Source organism: Pristiophorus japonicus, chromosome 15 (genome assembly GCF_044704955.1).
Source record: "Pristiophorus japonicus isolate sPriJap1 chromosome 15, sPriJap1.hap1, whole genome shotgun sequence".
In the NCBI taxonomy this organism is placed as follows: Eukaryota; Metazoa; Chordata; class Chondrichthyes; family Pristiophoridae; genus Pristiophorus; species Pristiophorus japonicus.
Window position 1 is genome coordinate 11,320,098 of NC_091991.1, and position 23,928 is coordinate 11,344,025.

General features: G+C 50.3%; 1 protein-coding gene across 1 annotated transcript in view; it reads left to right on the forward strand.

Moving 5' to 3' along the window:
• Positions 1 to 23,723, forward strand: part of gas2l3 (growth arrest-specific 2 like 3) — a 34,034-nt gene extending 10,311 nt beyond the window's left edge. Inside the window, exons 5-9 of the mRNA XM_070901505.1 lie at positions 1,311 to 1,452; positions 8,548 to 8,611; positions 10,150 to 10,288; positions 13,975 to 14,082; positions 22,590 to 23,723. Of these exons, the coding sequence (XP_070757606.1) occupies positions 1,311 to 1,452; positions 8,548 to 8,611; positions 10,150 to 10,288; positions 13,975 to 14,082; positions 22,590 to 23,723 (1,587 nt within the window). The remainder of the gene's footprint in view (positions 1 to 1,310; positions 1,453 to 8,547; positions 8,612 to 10,149; positions 10,289 to 13,974; positions 14,083 to 22,589) is intronic.
• Positions 23,724 to 23,928: the final 205 nt, after the last annotated feature.

Consider the following 23,928-nt stretch of genomic DNA (forward strand, 5'->3'; position numbering starts at 1 on the left):
TGGTACAGAAGGCCAGCACAGGAGATCAGGGTTGTGACACACTCGATGTTGATACCTCATTACCCATATTCTGCCATTGCTGGGCTATGTGAGCAGTTGGAACCAATTTCAACCTACCTTCTCTCCCTCAATCCCCACCCCTCCCCTCCTTCCCCTCCCTCCCTCTTTCTCCCCTTCCCCCTCCCTCTTTCTCTCCTCCTTCCCCTCCCTCCCTCTTTCTCTCCTCCTTCCCCTCCCTCCCTCTTTCTCTCCTCCTTCCCCTCCCTCCCTCTTTCTCTCCTCCTTCCCCTCCCTCCCTCTTTCTCTCCTCCTTCCCCTCCCTCCCTCTTTCTCTCCTCCTTCCCCTCCCTCCCTCTTTCTCTCCTCCTTCCCCCCCCTCCCTCTTTCTCTCCTCCTTTTCCCCCCCTCCCTCTTTCTCTCCTCCTTTTCCCCTCCTCCCTTTCCCCCCCTCCCTCTTTCTCTCCTCCCTTCCCCCCCCTCTCTCTTTCTCTCCTCCCTTTCCCCCCCTCCCTCTTTCTCTCCTCCTTTCTCCCCCCCTCCCTCTTTCTCTCCTCCTTTCCCCCCCCTCCCTCTTTCTCTCCTCCTTTTCTCCCCCCCCTCCCTCTTTCTCTCCTCCTTTCCCCCCTCCCTCTTTCTCTCCTCCTTTTCTCCCCCCCCCCTCTTTCTCTCCTCCTTCTCTCCCCCCCCTCCCTCTTTCTCTCCTCCTTCTCCGCCCTCCCTCCCGTCTGCCCAAGTTTAAATTGGGGCATTTGTAAAAGCTGACGCAATACGACTGCAAACATCTGGATAGAGTTGGTTGAAGAAGTACGGCTGCTGCTTTATATCCTTGTCCAATAATACTGCACTAAAATGTTAATTCTAGTGATGCATTTATTGCCCCTTGAGAAGGTGGTGGTGAGCCGCCGCCTTGAACCGCTGCAGTCCGTGTGGTGAAGGTGCTCCCACAGTGCTGTTAGGGAGGGAGTTCCAGGATTGTGACCCAGCGACGATGAAGGAACGGCCGATATATTTCCAAGACAGGATGGCGTGTGACTGGGAGGGGAACATGGAGGTGGTGGTGTTCCCATGCGCCTGCTGCCCTTGTCCTTCTAGGTGGTAGAGGTCGCGGGTTTGGGAGGTGCTGCCGAAGAAGCCTTGGCGAGTTGCTGCAGTGCATCTTGTAGATGGTACACACTGCAGCCACGGTGCGCCGGTGGTGGAGGGAGAGAATGTTTAACCTTTTTGTTATCAAATCTAGGCTGGTTTTTAAAAAAATGATCGTAACTGAGGTATTTTTGTGTTTATCATTTTGTGGGTTTTCCCTTTTTCAGCATTTCACAATGAGGAAAGTTCCGTGTAAAACTGACGCTCCCTCGGGATCCTTCTTTGCACGTGACAATACTGCCAACTTCCTGTCGTGGTGCCGCGCGGTTGGGGTCGACGAGACCTACCTGTTTGAGTCCGAGGGCTTAGGTAGGTCAGCGGCCCTGCACGGTTCAGTCTTGGCGGTCACGTGTCTGTAAATCGAGCCACGGCACTGGTCACACCCTCTGTCTGCGTCTCAATCTCTGTTCTGCAAATCGACTCAACTCTTCATTCACAGTCGCTTAATTCAAACTACAAATAACTTTCAAAAAGGGAATCGGATAAATACTTTGAAGGGGCGAACCTTTGCAGGGTTGTGGGGGGAGAGCGGGAGGGAGTGGGACTAATTGGATCGCTCTTTCAGAGCCGGCACAGGCACGATGGGCCGAATGGCCGACTCCTGTGCCGTATGATTCTGTGTTAAGAACTTATGTTCTTGTGTTATAAATTACAGGCAACTCTCGATTATCCGGGTCCCTCGGGGATTGGGCTATGCCGGGTAAACGATTTCTCCGTTAGAGCGAGTTGACATTACAGTTAATGCTCACAGTACTGCAGGTGTGCTCTAACCAATAGCTGTAGCGTATCTTTTAATCCTTGAATTCTAGTCCTCGAGATCTAAAGACCATCAGGCTCGTTGATTACTTCCTGTAACTGTTCGTGGCATTTTAATGAATTATGAGAGGCAGTGGACCTGTGTGCGAGCAGCAGCGGGAGCTGAGGCAAGGCGGAGCGCTTAAAAGCAAGGCTCAACAGGCAACATTCGAAAGGAACATCAGAGTTTCAAAGTGATGTTGGCAGCAAGCGCACACACGGAATTTTAAATGCTGTTACAACGGTTTCCCGTTGCATCCGTGTGCGGATAATCGAGAGTTGCCTGTACATCGAATTTACAGCACAGAAACAGGCCATTCGGCCCATCGGGTCCGTGCCGGTGTTTATGCTCCACACGAGCCTCCTCCCACCCCTCTTCATCTCACCCCATCACCATACCCTTCGATTCCTTTCTCCCTCCTGTGTTTATCCAGCTTCCCCTTAAATGCATCGACAGTTTTTTGTTGGGGTGATGTCAGGGAGCACTTCTTCACACAAAGGGCGCTGGAAATGGGGGGGGGGGGATCAGTTGAACATTTCAAAACTCAGATTGATAGATTTTTGTTGGGTAAGGGGATTAAGGGTCACGGAACCAAGGCGGGTAGATGGAGTTAAGGTACAGATCAGCCGTGATCTAATTGAATGGCGGCGCAGGCTCGAGGGGCCGAATGGCCTCCTCCTGTTCCGATGTTCCTAATATCTCTCAGCCCACATCACATTATCTGGTCAATTATCTCATTGCAGTTTGTGGGAACTTGCTGTGCACAGTCTGCTTGCCTTTATATGGAACCGTTAGCATAGAACAAACATCCCAAGGTGGTACTTAAATCTGTGACTGAGCTTCTATCTCCTCCTTCAACTATCCCCCAATATTCATTTTCACACCTTTCTTGGGACCTTTTCTATTTTAACGGCGCTATATACATGCAAGTTGTCAATGCTTTTATTCTTCAATTTTGTGTGGGAACCCTAGTGTGACGTGTTCCTGACCGACTGACCACGTGCAATCTCGCTGAATAATTCTATTCACGTGCGCCCTGTAAATGCTCTCGCCCACCATTTCAGATTAAATTCTTCCCCGGGGTCAGGGGTCAGGCTGATGCGTTTTATGGTCGGAATCAAAGGGCTCAGTTGGCCGAACGGAGTGATGTACCTTTGGGGGAGGGGGGGGGCCAGGGTTACAGTGCTACAATGTTCTCGGATCGCGGGGAGTGGTGGACAATCTCTCCTCAAACCGTGGGCTTAAGAGTATTGTGCTTCCAAAAGGGCAAACTGAAGCCATTCTTTACAGAAATTGGAAGGTCACTGTGGCACCAGAGCCCCGATAAATGGGCCAGTGTGTCCCCTCCATGCAGAGATTTTTTTTTTCTATGCTGAAATGCAGAACAAAGAACACTACTGAGATATTTGCCAGTGGGCGAGGACACACACAAATGGGTAAAATCTGCTGTTGACGACTGCTGGTTGCGAGTGATCGCAGCACTCCTGTGTGCGGGGAGAGGACAGGAGCAGGAGGAGGCCCTTCGAGCCTACTCCGATCCAGTCAGTCCATTAACTCCTTGACTCCATTTACCCGCCCTTGTTCCACATCCCTCGATACCCTCGCCCAACAAAAATCTATCGATCTCAGTCTTGAAAGCTCCAGTTGACCACCTCCCAGCATCCACAGCCTTTTGGGGGGAGAGAGAGTTCCAGATTTGTGTGTGTGGAAAAAGTGCTTCCTGACTTCACCCCTGAACGGCCTGGCTCTAATTTTAAGGTTCTGTCCCCTTGTTGTGGACACCACCCCCCCCCCCCCCCCCCCACCAGAGGGAATAGTTTCTCTCGATCTACCCCATCAACTCCTTTAATCATCTTCAGCACCTCTGTTAGATCACCCCTTGTTCTTCTAAATGCGCAGGGAACAGCACCAACCCTTGTGCATGGCCTTCTTTGACCTCACAAAAGGCCTTTGACACTGTCAACCGCGAGGGACTATGGAGCATCCTCATCCGTTTCGGCTGTCCCCAAAAGTTTGTCACCATCCTTCGTCTGCTCCACGATGACATCAAGCCGTGATCCTGACCAATGGATCCATCACAGACCCAATCCACAGCCGACCAGGGTCAAGCAGGGCTGCGTCATCGCACCAATGCTCTTCTCGATCTTCCTCGCTGCAATGCTCCATCTCGCCCTCAGCAAGCTCCCCACTGGTGTGGAACTAAACTATAGAATCAATGGGAACCTGTTCAACCTTCGCCGCCTCCAGGCTAGATCCAAGGTCGTCCCATCCTCTGTCATCGAACTATAGTATGCAGACGATATTTGCGACTGCACACATTCAGAGGCCAAACTCCAAGCCATCGTCAACACCTTCACCGAGGCAAACGAAAGCATGATCCTTACACTAAATGTCAGTAAGACAAAGGTCCTGCACCAACCTGACCCGGACACACAGCACTGCCCCCCCCCCCCCGCCGTCATCAAAATCCACGGCACGGCCTTGGACAATGTGGACCATTTTTCATACCCCGTGAGCCTACTTATCAGCAAGGGCAGACATCGATGACAAGGTCTAACACTGCCTCCAGTGTCCCAGTGCAGCCTTCGGTCGCCTGAGGAAGAGAGTGTTTGAAGACCAGGATGTCAAATCTGGCACCAAGCTTATGGTCTATAGGGCAGTAGTGATACACCTCTCCTATATGGCTGAGACGTGGACTATATACAGCAGACATCTCAAACGCTGGAGAAGTACCAGTGCTGCCTCCACTAGATCCTACAAACCCACTGGGGGGGATGGACGCACCAACGTCTGTGTTCTCGCTCGGGCCAGCATCTAAGCACTGACCACGCTTGTCCAGCTCCATTGGGCCCCAACTGGAGTACTGTGTCCAATTCTGGGCACCGCACTTTAGGAAGGATGTGAAGGCCTTGGAGAGGGTGCAGAAAAGATTTACTAGAATGATTCCAGGGATGAGGGACTTCAGTTACGTGGATAGACTGGAGAAGCTGGGGTGGTTCTCCTTAGAGCAGAGAAGGTTGAGAGGAGATTTGATCGAGGTGCTCAAAATCATGAGGGGTCTGGACAGAGTAGAGAGAGAGAAACTGTTCCCATTGGCGGAAGGGTCGAGAACCAGAGGACCCAGATTTAAGATGATTGGCAGAAGAACCAAAGGTGATGTAAGGAACTTTATTACGCAGCGAGTGGTTAGGATCTGGAATGTGCTGCTTAAGAGGGTGGTGGAGGCAGACTCAATCGTGGCTTTCAAAAGGGAATTGGATAAGTACCTGAAGGAAAGAAAAATGTGCAGGACTACGGGGAAAGGGGGGGTGAGTGGGACTAGCTGGGAGCCGGCACGGGCTCGACAGGCCGAATGACCACCTACCATGCTGCAACCATTCTGTGATTCTATCCTTCCTCAGGGGCAGGGCCCAGAACTGAACACAGTTGCTCCCGATGGGGTCTGAGCAGGGCTTTTTACAATCATAAAATAACTCTCTTTTTCCCCCCCCCCCCCCCCCCCTGCCCACCTAGTATTCCAACCCTCTGGAGAGGAAGGCCGACATTCCATTTACCTTTGGTTGTGTTTTGTAGCTCATGCCAGCTCCTGCTTGTTTAACAAGCTCATGAAGGTGGGCATATATGGGTTTTCTTTGCCTCCATGTTTCTGGTATAATCTTGCAAACAATCGCTGGTGAAAAATTAATTTTGCGCATGGAAGAGATGGTAGTGTGAGATTTCATCGTAACTATATCCAAATTACCCATTTGCATAATTTTATTGCAAGTCCTTCTGATAACCAAATACACATTGAGGTCACAGTGGTGTGAATTTAATTAAATATTAATTCCGGGGATTGCCAGCAAGCCGGCCTGTCGGGGGCGTGATTAAGAAATTTGCAGGTGATACAAAAATTGGCCGTGTGGTTGATGAAGAATGAAGATATCCGTGGACTGGTCAGGTGGGCAGGAAATCCTGAACCTGTACTTTCCCCCGGGGTGGGACTATTCTGGATAAAACTCTCCAGAAATTCCTCCCACCCCTCCTTTGTGTCGGAGTGTCTCCAGCTCGGTGACTCTGAGCCGGAGAGATTCGAGATGTAGACATCTCCTGCTTGGGACAGTCTCGCTGCCCACACACTGCAGTCCAGACACACCACCTGCCCTGTCATATCATAGAAACATAGAAATAGGTGCAGGAGTCGGCCTTTTGGCCCTTCGAGCCTGCACCACCATTCAATAAGATCATGGCTGATCATTCACCTCAGTACCCCTTTCCTGCTTTCTCTCCATACCCCTTGATCCCTTTAGCCGTAAGGGCCACATCTAACTCCCTCTTGAATATATCCAACGAACTGGCATCAACAACTGTCTACGGTAGAGAACTTCACAGGTTAACAACTCTCTGAGTGAAGAAGTTTCTCCTCATCTCAGTCCTAAATGGTTTACCCCTTATCCTTAGACTGTGCCCCTAGTTCTGGACGTCCCCAACATCGGAAACATTCTTCCTGCATCTAACCTGTCCAGTCCCGTCAGAATGTTATAGTTTCTATGAGATCCCCTCTCATCCTTCTAAACTCCAGTGAATAAAGGCCCAGTCGATCCAGTCTCTCCTCATATGTTGGTCCAGCCATCCCGGGAATTAGTCTGGTGAACCTTCACTGCACTCCCTCAATAGCAAGGAACGTCCTTCATCAGATTAGGAGACCAAAACTCAACACAATATTCCAGGTGAAGCCTCACCAAGGCCCTGTACAACTGCAGTAAAACCTCCCTGCTCCTATACTCTAATCCCCTAGCTATGTAGGTCAACATACCATTTGCCGCCTTCACCGCCTGCTGTACCTACATGCCAACTTTCAGTGACTGATGTACCATGACACCCAGGTCTCATTGCACCTCCCCTTTTCCTAATCTGTCACCATTCAGATAATATTCTGCCTTCGTGTTTTTGCCCCCAAAGTGGATAAGCTCACATTTATCAACATTATACTGCATTTGCCCACTCACCTAACCTGTCCAAGTCACCCTGCAGTCTCTTGGCATCCTTCTCACAGCTCACACCGGCACCCAGTTCAGTGTCATCTGCAAACTTGGAGATATTACATTCAATTCCTTCATTTAAATCATTGATGTATATTGTAAATAGCTCGGGTCCCGGCACCGAGCCCTGCGGCACCCCACTAGTCACTGCCTGCCATTCTGAAAAGGACTCTCTGCTGCTCCGTCTAGCCTCATTTTATTTATTCAATTAGTTGAAGTCTTTATTCAACAATTATTGATCATTATATATAAATTTAGTACGGACATTATAGTTCCCCGGTCTTAGTTTAAAGCACTGTTAGGGGAAAAATTATAGTATTAGGCAGACACTCCTATCGAGGATGGACTTGCTTCCACACCAAAAAGGGATGAGTTCCCAGCTGTTTCAGTGAGGGAGCTGACATTCCGGTTTCCGAACTACATATTGAAGGGTGGAAGATGCCTGTACGTGGATTCTTTTAACGTGGGGTGACCATCGCATCCCAGCCACCACATGGACTTGACAGAGCTAGACCTTGATCTAGTGGCAAAGGTTAACCCAGACGATTGGAAACCAAGGGGGAAAAAACCTGAATACTCACCAACCAATCACCGACCTGCTGCCCTGTGACGCCACTCCTTGTTTTTTTTGGGGGGAAATACACCTTGGTGTCTCCGATTGGGTCCGCACTGCTCCTCCGCTCTCTCCTTTGTCCAGCTGCTGGTGCTTCCAACTCTCATCGAGTCCCGCTCACCCATCGCCCCCTGTGCTCGCTGACCTACGTTGATTCCCGTTTAAGCAACGCCTCAATTTCAAAATTCTCATCCTTATTTTCAAATCCCTCCGTGGGTGGGCCTCTCCCCCTCCCTATCTCTGTAATCTCCTCCAGACCCGCACCCTCCGCAATCTCTGCGCTCCTCCAATTCTGGCCTCTTTGAGCATCCCCGATTTCCTTGGCTCCACCATCGGTGACTGTGCCTTCAGCTGCCTGGGCCCCAAGCTCTGGAACTCCCTCCCTAAATCTCTCCGCATCCATCTCCTCCTTTAAGACTCTCCTTAAAATCGTAATGAAACAAAATCTAACACCGAGCCACACAAGGAGTTATCGGGGCGAATGGCCAAGCTTTTGGTCATCTGCCCTGATAGCTCCTTGTGTGGTTCGGTGTCACATTTTGTTTTCTTACGATCCTGTGAAGCTCTCTGGGACGTTTTCCTACGTTAAAGGCGCTATATAAATGCAAGTTGTTGTTGCTGCCGAATGTTGGGGATCATTTCGCGCCGAGCCCAATTCCACATTTTCCGTAGAGCCTCTTTTTTAATTTATTTTGGTGTTTTCTCTCCTGCCTGTTTTCTCCTCGTCTCCTGCAACGTTTCACCAGAAACTCAGTCCCTTTGTTGCGGAATCTGGTACTTGGCTTAACCACTCGATTAACAAAATCACCAAAACCATAACTTACATTGTCCGAATAAAACCGCCCTGTGCTGACTTGCTGTGAGGCTGGAGGTGTTGCATGTTATGGGGCAGACACGGGCCGTCAGGTGAACCCTTCCTTTAACGGCCCCATCTTTACTGATAACTGGCTTTGTTTTCTCCATTTTTCTTCCAGTTTTGCACAAACAACCGCGACAGGTGTGCCTGTGCCTGCTTGAAATTGGTCGAATTGTGTCTCGGTAAGTGTGATCGGGTCATTGGTTATTGCAGCTAGTCGGTCTGCCGAGACATTGGAACAGGGGGAGGCCATTCAGCCCCCTCACCCCTCCAGCCTGTTACATTAGGAACAGAGGAGGCCATTCAGCCCCTCGAGCCTGTTACACAGGAACAGGAGGAGGCCAGAGAAGGTTCACTGGGTTGATTCCGGGGATGAGGGGGTTGACTTGTGAGGAAAGGTTGAGTAGGTTGGGCCTCTACTCATTGGAATTCGGAAGAATAAACGCATAAGATTATGAGGGGGCTTGACAGGGTGGATGCAGAGAGGATGTTTCCACTGATGGGGGAGACTAGAACTAGAGGGCATGATCTTAGAATAAGGGGCTGCCATTTAAAACAGAGATGAGGAGACATTTCTTCTGAGGGTTATAAATCTGTGGAATTCACTGCCTCAGAGAGCTATGGAAGCTGGGATATTGAATAAATTTAAGATAAAAATAGACAGTTTCTTAAATGATATAAGGGGTTATGGGGAGCGGGCAGGAAAGTGGAACTGAGTCCATGATCAGATCAGCCATGATCGTATTGAATGGCGGAGCAGGCTCGAGGGGCCGTATAACCTACTCCTGCTCCTATTTCTTATGTTCTTATTCAGCCCACTCGAGACTGTTACACAGGAGCAGTTAGATCCTGGCTGGTCGGTATCTTGAGTTTATGGGGGAGAAGAAAAGGGAAAACTGTTTGAAGAAGGAAATCTGTGTGTGTTCACCATAGCTGAGGCCTGCAGTTATACTGTTGTAGGGTTTTAAACTCTTTCTTTACTCTTTAATTTAATCCAGAGGTAAACTCTAAAAATGTGGACCTTGCTAACACAAGCGGCAATGTTCTCTGTAATTGCTTTTGGTGCAGCAGGGGCCCTTTAAAAGGGTCTGTGCTCAGGATAAGGGGTCGGCCATTTAGGGCTGAGATGAGGAGAAATTTCTTCACTCGGAGGGTGGTGAATCTTTGGAATTCTCTACCCCTGAGGACTGTGGAGACTCAGTCGTTGAGTATAAACGATAAGGGGTTATGGGGAGCGGGCGGGGAAGTGGAGCTGAGTCCATGATCGGATCAGCCATGATCTTATTAAATGGTGGAACAGGCTCGAGGGGCCGAATGGCCTACTCCTGATCCTAGTTCTTGTGTTCAAAATCCCACACATGCACGGTTTTTGCATTGAAAAAGCTGCCTGCGAGGATCCCTAGGGCCACGCAGCTTAACGGATACATTGCTGAGGAGTGGTTGAGGCGAATAGCATAGATGCACTCCAGGGGAAGCTAGATACACATGAGGGAGAAAGGAATAGAAGGATATGGTGATGGGGTGAGATGAAGAGGGGTGGGAGGAGGCTGGTGTGGAGCATAAACACCGGCACGGACCGGTTGGGCTGAATGGCCTGTTTCTGTGCCGCACAATCTGTAATTAAGATCATGTAGCCAAGTTATGGAGAATTTATGATCTTTTAGTTGACTTTTTAATGTTCAGGTTGCTGGGTTATGTTGATTTTCGTTCTAATTTGAAGGTTTGGTGTTGAACCTCCGGTACTAGTGAAACTGGAGAAGGAGATTGAACTCGAGGAAACGCTTTTGACCGCTTCTGAACAGCCGGTTCCTGTGGAACGTGCAAAGCCATGTTGTCGTAACAAAGAGCTTCACCAAGCCGTAAGTAGGTCTTGCTCTTTATCTGCTGTTTGTGGTTTTTATTCGGTTACGGGATGTGGGCGTCGCCGGAATTTATTGCCCTCGAGAAGGTGGTGGTGAGCCGCTGCAGTCTGTGTGGCGGAGGTGCTCCCACAGTGCGTATACTTCCTTGTGGTGATTTGTTACAACTGTGTCTCGCCGGGCCATTTCAGGAGGCAGTTAAGGGGCGACCACATTGCTGTGGGTCTGGAGTCACACATCGGCCCAGACCAGGTAAGGGCGGCAGATTTCCTTCCCTAAAGGACATTCGTGAACCAGATGGGCTTTTACATCAATCCGGCAGTTTCATGGTCACCATTACTGATACCAGCTTTTTATTCCAGATTGAATTAACTGAATTTAAATTCCCCAGCTGCCGTGGTGGGATTTGAACTCGTGTCTCTAGATTATTAGTCCCGTAACATAACCACTTTGCTACCGTAGCCAATGTTTTTATTTTTAATAAAATCTGAATTTTAAAAAGTGCATGAAAGTTTCAGGTTTAGAACCAAGACCTTGCAACCTTGAAATAATTTACTAAATTGGAGCAGTTCCTGAAAACCTGCAGCCACCTCCAAGTTGCTATTTCCCAATCCTGATTTTCTGCGTGTCTTGAGGACGTGCCGTGTGGTGAGTGCAGCGAGCTCGGGGAACATGGGACGTTGGACCTGTGGTTCCCAAAGCTCTCCCCCACTGGGGGTTTTCCCCGCCTCTCCTGTCTGGGTCTGTGGTAGACTTGTCGATGGAATCATACAGCACAGGAGGCCGTTCGGCCCATCGAGCCTGTGCCGGCTCTTTGAAAGAGCGATCCAATTAGTCCCACTCCCCCCCCGCTCTTTCCCCACAGCCCTGTAAATTTCTCCTTTTCAAGTATTTATCCAATTCCCTTTTGAAAATTATTGAATCTGCTCCCACCGCCCTTTCAGGCAGCGCGTTCCAGATCACAACAACTCGCTGCGTAAAAAGAATTCTCGTCATCTCCCCTTTTTTTTTGCCAATTACCTTAAATCTGTGTCCTCTGGTTACCAACCCTCCTGCCACTGGAAACAGTTCTCCCTATCTACTCAATCGAAAGTCCTCCTAATATTGAACACCTCTGTTTAAATCTCCCCTTCACCTTCTGTGCTCTAAGGAGAACAATCCCAGCTTCTCTAATGGATAGAGATTGATTGCTGTGATTAGAGAACTGCTCCATTCATATTCTCCCAGGGTGGGAGAAGGCGCAGTAGACAAGGCCTGTTCTCATCCAGTAATTCCTTAGTTCCCATGACCTTGTTTGGATAGAAACGGCAATTTAAAACCAATGCTGCTGCACTGCATTCGAGCAAAATGGTGACTCTTCGTTTGCTGAACTCTGCTGTAAATCCAATTTAAATGCCCTGGTATATTTCCATTTTGTAATGTGTAACAATCCTTGAGGTAGCTTACTCCTTCCCTCCGTACCCTCCTGTCCCAGCTCCTGACAGCAACATTACCTCCTCTGCCCCATGCTGGTCCACATCATAGAAACATAGAAAATAGGTGCAGGAGTAGGCCATTCGGCCCTTCGAGCCTGCACCACCATTCAATATGATCATGGGCAACTTCAGTACCCCATTCCTGCTTTCTCTCCATGCCCCTTTGATCTCTTTAGCCCGTAAGGTTCACATCTAACTCCCTTTTGAATATATCTAATGAACTGGCCTCAACAACTTTCTGTGGTAGAGAATGCCACAGCTTCACAATTCTCTGAGTGAAGAAGTTTCTCCTCATCTCAGTCCTAAATGGCTTACCCCTTTTCCTTAGATCATTAATCTCTGCTTCCTTCGTCAAGACCACTGTCCCCATTACCATTCTCATCCCTCCATTATCTCCGATCTTTTCCTTTCCAAAGTCCCGGTTATCTAGCCTCTTGTTTATCCCCGATTTCCATCGCTCCACCATTGGCAGGCGTGCAGTCAGCTGCCGAGGCCCCAGCTCTGGAATCCCCTCCCTAAACCCCTCTCCTCCTTCAAGATTCTCCTTAAAACCTACCTCTGACCAAGCTTTAGATTATCTGCCCTGATCCTCATGTGGCCCTGTGTCAAATGTTGTTTCATAAAGTTCCTGTGAATCACTTTGGGACACTTTACTACGTTAAAGGTGCTATATAAATGCAAGTTGTTGATCAATGCTTTTTGGATCTCAACTGTACTCCCACCACCCATGGTTCAAGGCAACCCAGCGCATGGCTTCTATACCACCAACAGCACGGGATCACATTGACCCAAATCCCAAATGACCTTCTGCTGGACTGATCCCCTCCTCATCCTCTCTGACCGCCTCTACTTTTGACACAATTGGCAATTCCATCTTCTTCAGACATGTCTTCTGTAGACTCCACCCCCTATGACATTGCGCTCTCCTTGTGTTGCAATATGGGCGCGACACTGTCTCCAATGGCTGCTACTTCGCTGCTTGGATGAACACCTCCTTTGTATCTTCATTGCTTTATCCCGTGTCCTTTCACAGTTAACCTGCTACCCATTGACGATATAATCTCGAAGCACAGATTGGGTGTGTGCTGACCTTGTGCACCTCTACCTCTCCACTTCCCCTCTCCATCCATCAATCCATCCACAGATCATTCACATTCTCCCAACATCCCCTCTATCCTTATGTCAGCAATGCTGAAGCCATCCTCCTTGGTGCCCCACCAGTCATTATAACCCTCTGTTCTTGCTTCTATCAAAGCCTCTCTCCTCGCCCTTCTCACTGCTGCCTCAGACCAGGTTGGGTGATGCGGTACCGAGCTGCACTGCTTGAACCCGAGCACAGCTTCCCTCCCCCACATCTACTTCATTACTGAAATGTCATCAGCTGTGGCTCAGTGGGCAGCACTCTCGCCTCTGAGTCAGAAGGTCATGGATTCAAGTCCCACTTCAGGGACTTGAGCACACAAAAATCTAGGCTGACACTTCAGTGCAGTGCTGAGGGAGCGGCGCACTGTCGGGAGGGGGGCAGTACTGAGGGAGCGCCCCACTGTCGGAGGGGCAGTACTGAGGGAGCGCCCCACTGTTGGAGGGGCAGTACTGAGGGAGCGCCGCACTGTCGGAGGGGCAGTACTGAAGGAGCGCCGCACTGTCGGAGGGGCAGTACTGAGGGAGCGCCGTACTGTCGGAGGTGCCATCTTTCAGTTGAGACGTTAAACCGAGGCACTGTCTGCTCAAGTGGACATAAATTATCTCATGGCACTATTTCGAAGAAGAGCAGGGGTGTCCTGCAACCAATATTTATCCCTCAATCAACATGACAAAAACAACAGATTATCTGGTCATTATCACATTGCTGTTTGTGGGAGCTTGCTGTGCACAAATTAGCTGCCGCATTTCCCACATTACAACAGTGACTACACTTCAAAAAGTACTTCATTGGCTGTAAAGCGCTTTGAGACATCCGATGGTCGGGAAAGACTCCATGTAAATCCAAGTCTTCCCCCTCCCACCTCCGCAACACTGCCCCCTTCCCCCGACGCCCCCCCCCCCCCCCCCCCATACCTGAAACGCTATTTCACTTCCTCTTCACCTTCTGCCCGACTTCAAAATTCTTGCCCTCCCTTTTCAAATCCGTTACCGTTAAGTTAAACTTTTCCTCGGAATGTCGTGAATTTATTTCCCCTTCAGTGGGCTTAATTGTTGTGCGATTTCCAGGTGAAGACCATTGCTGACGACCCCCCCTGTAACTGTTCGCACCGGTTCTCCATTGAGTTTTTATCGGAAGGACGGTATCGGCTGGGAGAGAAAATTCTTTTCATTAGGGTGAGTGTTTGGTCCTGGAAATGTGTGGGACTGAGAGCAATGTGATTTAATTACTGTGGATCGCAGGGAAATTTAGGGCGGGGTCTTCTAAGGACCTAACTACCTGCATTTATATAGCGTGTTTCACGACCACCGAACGTCTCAAAGTCCTATACAGCCAATGAAGTACTTTTGGAGTGCAGTCTCTGTTTTAATGCGGGAAACGATTCTCGTTGTCTGTTGGGGGGGTTCAAGCGACGGTACCACTTTAAAGACCGAAAGACTTTGCATTTGTATAGCGCTGTAATCCATCTTTCAGGATGCCCTACAGCAGGCCACATACAATGAATTGCTGTAGCAGAACATTGCAGCCATTTTGCTAACAGCAAGGAGGTCAATGACCAATTAATTTCTTTTCTGATGCACACTGAATGGTGCGACAGGATCATCAATGGCCGGCTATGCATTTTTGTCTGCAACATAGAAAGAAATCAACACCATGCTATCAGTGTATATGGAGGATGCACTCAAAAAAATGGCCCAGTCTGTCGTGATACAAGAGCTGCAGGATCTAGGTGGATTGTCTGGTTAGGTACCCAAGGGAGGGGTCGGGTCATTCAATTCAAATACAAACATCTTGTGGATTTTGTTTATGCTTGATTGACAGCTCTCTAAGCATAAAGCACGCACCCAAATTTTCTTTGTCCTGATCATAGTTTTTCCACGTTATTTATTAGCCTGTCTTGGTGCTCCATCTGGAGTGGCCAGGGATCGGCCAGAGAGAGACTCCATGGGCAGTCAGCTGCAGGATACCAGGGATCCCGTTGTCGCTTCTGTAAACCTACAGAGGATTATTGCTTCTGTTCACTTCTCCATTAACTGGTTAATGAATCTGTTTGGCAGTTGCTAGCCAAAGCCACAGATTTCCTTGAGTATTGTGTACAGTTTTGCTTTCCTAATCTGAGGAAGGACATTCTTGCTATTGAGGGAATGCAGCGAAGGTTCACCAGACTGATTCCCGGGATGACAGGACTAACATATGAAGAAAGACTGGATCGACTAGGCTTGTATTCACTGGAATTTAGAAGAATGAGAGGGGATCTCAAACATAAAATTCTGACAGGATTGGACAGGTTAGATGCAGGAAGAATGTTCCCGATGTTGGGGAAGTCCAGAACCAGGGGTCACAGTCTAAGGATAAGGGGTAAGCCATTTAGGACTGAGGCGAGGAGAAACTTCATCCCTCAGAGAGTGGTGAACCTGTGGAATTCTCTACCACAAAGTTGTTGAGGTCAGTTTGTTAGACGTATTATAAAGGGAGTTAGATGTGGCCCTTACGGCTAAAGGGATCAAGGGGTATGGAGAGAAAGCAGGAAAGGGGTACGGAGGGAATGATCAGCCATGATCATATTGAATGGCTCGAAGGGCCGAATGGTCTACTCCACCTATTTTCTACGTTTCTATGTTTCTGAAGTTGAGGAAGATCATGTGAGAATGTACGATTATAGTCACATGGCTCCGGTTGGGATGGAGTGTAGAATGTTTCAGTATAAGGGGTGTCGCAGTTGTGTGGGGCGGACTGGTGGGGCCGGGTGCTCTTTACCTGTCCGCCATTGTTCATGTTCATAGGTTTATATGTAACCTTCAGGCTGCTGACCGAGGGCCGTGCGGCTCTTTGTCGGCCGGTGAGGACACGATGGGCCGAGATGGCCTCCTTCCACGCTGTAAAGTTCTATGTTCTAACCCGTAATACTAAAATACATCGACAAGGTTCTGGGGTGTGCAAGGAATTGGCCAGATATTTGGCAGATGCAGGCACCATGGTGATTGTGGGGAGTGAGCGACTGGCCAAAAGATGATGAATCCAAGACAGACATCTAGAGGAAAACACCAAAAAGTGTAACGTGGCGTCGGTTTAAGGCCTTGTCCAAAGGCTACCACCTCTGAACATGCAGCACTCCCTCAGTGCTGCCTCGATTATGTGCTCGAGTCCTGACCTAGAGTTTGAATTTGAGTACCAGGAAGGTCCGTGAAACCCCTCAATGTGTATTGCCCCTTATAATGAGTTGGAAGTGGTTGAGCATAGGCTCCAATTTTTGTTGATCTGCCCTCGACATAAATCTGGGTGGATTCGGGAGCGATAAGGAGCCGCACGGGTGGTGACATTGGGTGGGACATCCCACTGTCTATGGGCAAGCTCTGTACAAGCCAACAGTGCTAGTAAATAGAGAGAAACTGTTCCCATTGGCGGAAGGGTCGAGAACCAGAGGACACGGATTTACGGTGATTGGCAGAAGAACCAAAGGCAACACGAGGGGAACTTTTTTATGCAGCGAGTGGTTAGGATTTGGAATGCGCTGCCTGAGAGGGTGGTGGAGGCAGACTCGATCGTGGCTTTCAAAAGGGAGTTGAATAAGAACCTGAAGGAAAAAAATTTGCAGGGCTATGGGGAAAGGGCGGGGGAGTGAGACTAGCTGAGGTGCTCTTGCAGAGAGAAGGCACAAGCTCGACGGGCCGAATGGTGGCCTCCTGTGCTATAACCATTCTGTGATTCTAGTACAGAGATTGGGGGCTGAGGTCAGCCTGCAGTCTGACCTGAAATACTGACCTGCCACCCCATGGTGCTCGTGTTCTGGGAGAGTTTCACCGCCTCGGGTGGCAAGAGTGTTGGGTTGTTGTCAGCCGTGGCTCAGTGGGCAGCACTCACCTGAGTCAAAGTCATGGGTTCAAATCCCACCCAACTCCAGACTTGAGCACAGGATTCCACACTTGCATTCCAGAGCCGTACTGAGGGAGTGCTGCACTGTCGGAGGGGCCGTACTGAGGGAGCGCCGCACTGTCTGCGGGGTAGTACTGGGGGAGTGCTGCACTGTCACAGGTACCGGCTTTCAGATGTGATAAACTGAGGCCCCGCCTGCCGCCTCAGGTGGACGTAAAAGATCAAAGAGCAGGAAAGTTATCCCCGGTGTCCTGGGCCAATATTTATCCCTCAACAAACATCACTTTAAAAACAGATTATCTGGTCACTTAGCTTGTGGTCTGTGGGAGCTTGCTGTGCGCAAATTGGCTGCTGTGTTTTCCTGCCTTGCAATAGTGCTTAATTGGTTGTAAAGCGCTTCGAAACATCATGAGATTTAGAAGCGTTATAGAAATACAAATTGTTCGTTCTTGCTCCCTCCCCTTCCTCCCTTCCCCTTCCTCCTCCTCCCCTCCTTCCACTCCTTTCTTGTTCCCCCCACCTCCCCTCCTTGTTCGCCACTGTAAAGTCCTGACCCTGCAGTACAGACTAACACGAGGCACATGCTGAAGTCAAGGTCACTCTGGACCCGCACCTTTATTTCACAGCTCTCGAGTGCCACACTTGCCTGAGACCTGCCTTTATATACCTGTGTGGAACAGGTATACAGAGTCTCCTGCAAGTGCACCCCTGGTGGTAAGTATGCTTGTGGTTACAGGTCATATCTAGTTACAGTCATGTATAGCATGGTAAGATAAGTTATATACAGTAGTGTGAGATACATGACACTCTCCTCTCCCCTCCTTGTTCCCCTCGCCCTCCCCACCCCCCCACACCCTCCTTTTCCTCTCACCAGGTGCTGATGCTGTGTTGTTCTTGGTCTCTCCCCTCTAACTGGGAGAGATGTTCCTATTGGGACAGATATATCAATATGTGCAGAATGAAGCAATGATTCTCCTTCAAGCTCACAGATACCAATTTTTTTTTTTTAAACAGAGCGACTTGGGTTAAGTAACTGCTTTACGGTGTGCCTGGTTTTAACAGCCCCTTGAATGTATGAGTATGATGTAGAGTGAAGCTATGGACCCTCTATAGATCCTGACTATCAACTGTAAAACTCCACATATTGCGCAGAAATCACAACAGGGACACGGGCCGCTCGACCCATCCAGTCCGTGTTGGGATTTACCCCCCCCCCCCCCACCCCCAACGGGAGCAGTGTCCTAATCCCATGTACCCGCCCTGTTCCCGCATTCCTGTATCCCCCTTTCCTTCAACGCCCGCTCTAACCTATCCGATGTTAACATGGCCTATACTTCCATCACTGACTCCGCTCTCGCATCCTGCTCTGTTTATTAATAAGAATCTAATCCTGCTTTCTGTCCCAAATCACTCTTGTAACTCTCTCTCCTTGTTCTAGACACTCTGTCACAGGACACCGTCTGTTTCTATCTCTCTGTTCCGTCGCTAATCTTCCTTCTGTCTGTGCAACTCTGTTTGCCATCATTTACTAAGCAAGGTTTGTATTAGCCTGTGTGTTGGGGAACGGGGAGGTGAGAATCTGTCCCGAACGTTGGCACCCAGTGCACTTTCTCCCAAATGTTTCCCCGCTCCCAGTGCCCAATTCACGAGTGAGGGTACCGGGCCAAAACCAGCGACTCTCGTCCTCTCCACAGAGCAGGTCAGTCAGCATTCATGGCAGGAACTACCCAGATAACGGAATTATTGGACTTCGTGGAGCCCGCTTTAGGGGTGTAAAATGGCTGTGATGAGGTCCAATTTCAGCGATGTAAGGACACAAGAATTAGGAGCATCACTAAAACAGATTATCTGGTCATTATCACATTGCTGTTTGTGGGAGCTTGCTGTGCGCAAATTGGCTGCTCTGTTTCCCACATTACACCAGTGACTACACTCCAAAAGTATTTCATTGGCTGTAAAGCTCTTTGAAACATCCGGTGGTTGTGAAAGGCGCTATATAAATCCAAGTCTTTCTTTCTCAGTCCTAAATGGCTGACCCCTTATCCTGAGACTGTGTCCTCTGGTTCTAGACTCTCCAGCCCTGGGGAAACAGCCTCTCAGCATCTACCCTGTCAGGAGTAGGTCATAGCTGATCTTCGACCTCAACTCTTCTTTCCCGCCCAATCCCCAAATTCCTTGATTCCCCTTGAATATATTCAGCGTCTGAGCATCCACAACCCTCTGGGGCAGAGAATTCCAAAGATTCACCACCCTCTGAGTGAAGAAATTCCTCCTCATCTCCGTCCTAAATGGCCGACCCCATTTGGGTGATTCCAGAACAAGAGGGCATAATAAAATTAGAGCGAGGCAGCTCAGGCGTGAAATCAGGAAGCACTCCTACACCGCTTGGAATCTGGAACCCTCTCCCATAAAGGTTGTTGAGGCTGGGGTCAATTGTAGCTTTCAAGACTGAGATCAATATATTTTTTTTGGCCAAGGGTATCGGAAATATGGAGTAAAGGCGGGTAAATGGGATTGAGGTACAGATCAGCCGTGATCTAATTGCATAGCTCGCGGGGTTGAATGGCCTCCCCCTGTTCCTATGCAGGGCATATCTTGAGTGAAGCAAGGTCCCTGTTCGATGGATCCACCATCGCAAGCCATTCCCTTTGATCTGCCTCGAAACTGCTGAATTTAAATCTCGTGTGTCTCAGCACATGAATTATTCTTCCATTGTGTCATCATCATAGGCAGTCCCTCGGAATCGAGGAAGACTTGCTTCCACTCTAAAAGTGTGTTCTCAGGTGACTGAACAGTCCAATACGGGAATTGCAGTCTCTGTCACAGGTGGGACAGACAGTGGTTAAGGGAAAGGGTGCGTGGGGAGTCTGGTTTGCCGCACGCTCCTTCCGCTGCCTGCGCTTGCTTTCTCCATGCTCTCGGCGATGAGACTCGAGGTGCTCAGCGCCCTCCCGGATGCTCTTCCTCCACTTTGGGTGATCTTTGGCCAGGGACTCCCAGGTGTCAGTGGGGGAAGTTGCACTTTATCAGGGAGACTTTGAGGGTGTCCTTGAAACGTTTCCTCTGCCCGCCTGGGGCCAGCATCGAAGCACTGACCACACTCGACCAGCTCCGTTGGGTGGGCCACATTGGCCACATGTCTGACACAAGACCCCACTGTGTACTTATCATAGAATCATACAGCACAGAGCGAGGCCATTCGGCCCATCGTGCCTGTGCTGGCTCTTTGAAAGAGCGATCCAATTAGCCCTGCTCTTTCCCCACAGCCCTGTAAGTTTCTCCTTTGCAAGCATTTATCCAATTCCTGTTTGAAAGTTACTATTGAATCTGCTCCCACCGCCCTTTCAGGCAGCGCGTTCCAGATCACAACAACTCGCTGCGTAAATTTTTTTTTCTCGTGTCTCTGGTCCTTTCACCAATCTCCTTCAATCTGTGACCTCTGGTTGCCGACCCTTCTGCCAATGGGAACAGTTTCTCCCGATTTACATCCTCCTTTGATAACGTTGCTGCTGTTCACAATATCCTAACACTTTCCGAAATAACGCAGGAAGTGATTGAAACGTTATTTCTGAACTTCACTGGGACTGTCTGGAGTTGCATATCGTGCAGGGGAACTGTTTGTGTTTCACTTCCAACTAACGCAACCCTCGCGGTGAATTATCGAATTTACAGCATGGAAGGAGGCCATTCGTCCCATCGTTTCTGGGTGCTGGCTCTTTAATTGGCGCTGTCTGCTCGATACCCATTTTTCCTGGTCTTTCCCCGTATCCTTTTTATAGTCTTCCTTCTCACATACTTATCCAATTCCCTTTTAACTGATGTTCCAGTCGCTGCCTCAATAGCCCCCTTGTGGTAAAGCAATCCATGTTTTAATCACCCTGTGTCAAAGTAAGTCTGAGTACCCCCTTTGATCTTCAACTGATAATAGTCTGAGCCCTCTTATTACCGAGTGAACACAGTCTTCTTTGTTCACCCTCTCAAATGCCTCTCGCAGCTATCCAAACCCAGAGCAGATTCTCCATGAACCTTTCCTGATAGAGGCCTCCATTTTATCAGGCCTTTCTTTGTAAACACGATCTCTTTCCTCGTAGAACTTTTTTTTTTAAAAAACAAACATTTGTTCCAGGATGTAGGCATCGCTGGCAAGGCTGGCATTTATTGCCCATCCCTAATTGCCCCTTGAGAAGGTGGTGGTGAGCTGCCGCCTTGAACCGCTGCAGTCCGTGTGGTGAAGGTGCTCCCACAGTGCTGTTAGGGAGGGAGTTCCAGGATTGTGACCCAGCGACGATGAAGGAACGGCCGATATATTTCCAAGTCAGGATGGTGTGTGACTTGGAGGGGAACGTGGAGGTGGTGGTGTTCCCATGCGCCTGCTGCCCTTGTCCTTCTAGGTGGTAGAGGTCGCGGGTTTGGGAGGTGCTGCCGAAGAAGCCTTGGCGAGTTGCTGCAGTGCATCCTGTAGATGGTACACACTGCAGCCATGGTGCGCCAGTGGTGGAGGGAGTGAGTGTTTAAGGTGGTGGATGGGGTGCCAACTCTAATGAATCTACACAGTGGCCTTTCCAGAGCTCTGATATCTCTCCTATGATGGAGTTCGCAGCACTATACGAGTAAAATTAGAGAACTAATTTGACTATTATCTGATATGTAAATTATAAATAATCAATACAGGGGTGGAGGAAATGCTATATGAACATAAGAATTAGGAGCAGGAGTAGGTCATTTGGCCCCTCGAGCCTGCTCCGCCATTCAGTAAGATCATGGCTGATCTTCGACCTCAACTCCTCTTTCCCGCCCAATCCCCATATTCCTTGATTCCCTTTGAATATATTCAACGACTGAGCATCCACAGCCCTCTGGGGCAGAGAATGCCAAAGATTCACCACCCTCTGACTGAAGAAATTCCTCCTCATCTCAGTCCTAAATGGCCAACCCCTTATCCTGAGACTGTGACCCCTGGTTCTAGACTCTCCAGCCAGGGGCAACATCCTCTCGGCATCTACCCTGTCAATCCCCCTCAGAATCTTATGCTTCATAAGAACATAAGAAATAGGAGCAGGAGTAGGCCATGCGGCCCCTCGAGCCTGCTCCGCCATTTAATACCATCATGTCTGCGCCGATCATGGACTCAGCTCCACTTCCCCTCCTGCTCTCCATAACCCCTTATCCCCTTATCGGTTAAGAAACTGTCTATTTCTGTCTTAAATTTATTCAATGACCCAGCTTCCACAGCTCTGAGGCAGTGAATTCCACAGATTTACAACTCTGAGAAGAAATTCCTCCATCTCAGTTTTAAATGGGCGGCCCTTTATTCTAAGATTATGTCCTCGAGTTCTAGTCTCCCCCATCAGTGGAAACATCCTCTCTGCATCCACCTTGTCGAGCCCCCTCATAATCTTATACGTTTCGATGAGATCTCTCAATCTTCTGAACTCCAATAAGTAGAGGCCCAACCTACTCAATCTTTCCTCATAAGTCAACCCCATTCATTTCTGGAATCAACCGAGTGAACCTTTTCTGAACTGCCTCCAGAGCAAGTACATCCTTTCGTAAATATCTAAACTCCAGCGAGTATTGTCCCAGTCTACTCGACGGGCCAATATCCTGCGGCCCGAGGGCAACCTGAATGGCTAAACTCCCGAGAATATAGACCCAATCTACACAATCTCTGCTCATAGGACAACCCACTCATCCCAGGGATTAATCGAGTGAGCCATTGTGGCACCGACTCGGAAGACTGGTAGATTTGGAAGGGTGGAACGGTAATTGATCTCGTCGAGTGTTAATTCTTTCAAATGTTTGCTTGCAGATGTTGCACGGTAAACACGTGATGGTGCGTGTGGGAGGAGGCTGGGACACTCTACAGGGCTTCCTGCTGAAGCACGACCCTTGCCGCCTGCTGCACTTCACCATGCTGGAGGAGAGGATCACTGCTTTGGAGAAGGGCGTCTCCCACCATTCCGCCCACGGTGCAAACTTCCCGGCAAAGACCCCCAAGCCGCCGTCCGTGGACCTGCCCTCCGCCGTCAACGTGTCACAGCCCCTGGCGGCGTGCCCCGGATCCCCCCGCGCGGCCCCCCGCTCCGCCGGCAAGGCAGCCCGTGCCCGCTGCCGGTGCCCCGCCTCGCCGGGGGTGCCGTGTAAATCGGGGTGTCGCCCGGCAACCCCGGGCGGCGGCCGTCCGGTGCCGGCCTCGGCCTCCAGGGCCCCCCAGTCCTCCGCGCCCCGGCCGCCGCTCTCCCCGAAGCCCCCGCCGTCTCCGGCAAAGCAGCCCCGCCAACCCAGAGCCGCGGCGCCGCTCGGGCCCAAGCAGGCGCGGGCCTCTCCCCAACTTCACCGCGCCCCTTCCAAGCCGCCGCGCGGCCTCCTGCGCGGAGCTCCGGCCGCCTGCCCGCCCAATCCTGACCCGGCGGCCAGACCGGCCGCTCGCCTGCCCGCGGGGCCGGCCCCATCCTCCGCCAGCCCGCTCGCGTCCGGCCCACCACGGTGCCCGGGTAAACGCCTCCAGCCCCCCGGCCTGCCGTCCCCGTCGGCCTCCAAGAGGCCCCCCATGCCACCCCGCACCCCCACTCCCAACCCGGCCCGGGACTCCCCTCGAACCAAGAAGATCCCCAAGGCCTCTCCGCCGAGCGGGAAGAAGCCGCCGCCATCATCATCATCATCATCATCATCGTCGCCGCCTCTCGGCCCACCGCCCGCCCCAAGGACTCCGCTGGCCGTGGTCAAGCTGCCGCAGTCGAAGGCGCAGACCCCACGGACACAGCCTCCCGCGGCCAAGCCTGCGGCCAGGGTCGGGAAGGCTGCGACACTGCTGGCCAAGCAGCCACGCTCCAACAACAGTCCGCTTTCGGCCTCGCTCACCCCTTCGCGGAACCTGGCAGCAAAGTGCAGGAGCGAAGATAACTACTTTGTGATGAGCGGCAGTAGCAAACGTCGGAAGTAGCGACAACAGAACTCTGTTTTTGGGGCGGGAGGGGGTGGGGTTTTGTAAGTGTGACTTTGGTGGCGGGTGTAATGAATGTAAAACATTTGTTGTGGACTTCTCTCCGAACCCAATTGTGCGATGTGGAGAATGCTCCTGTATTCCTCTTCTCCTTTCCTTTCCTCCCCTCCGGCCCCAAGGCTGGGTTTTAATTGTTTCCTTATGT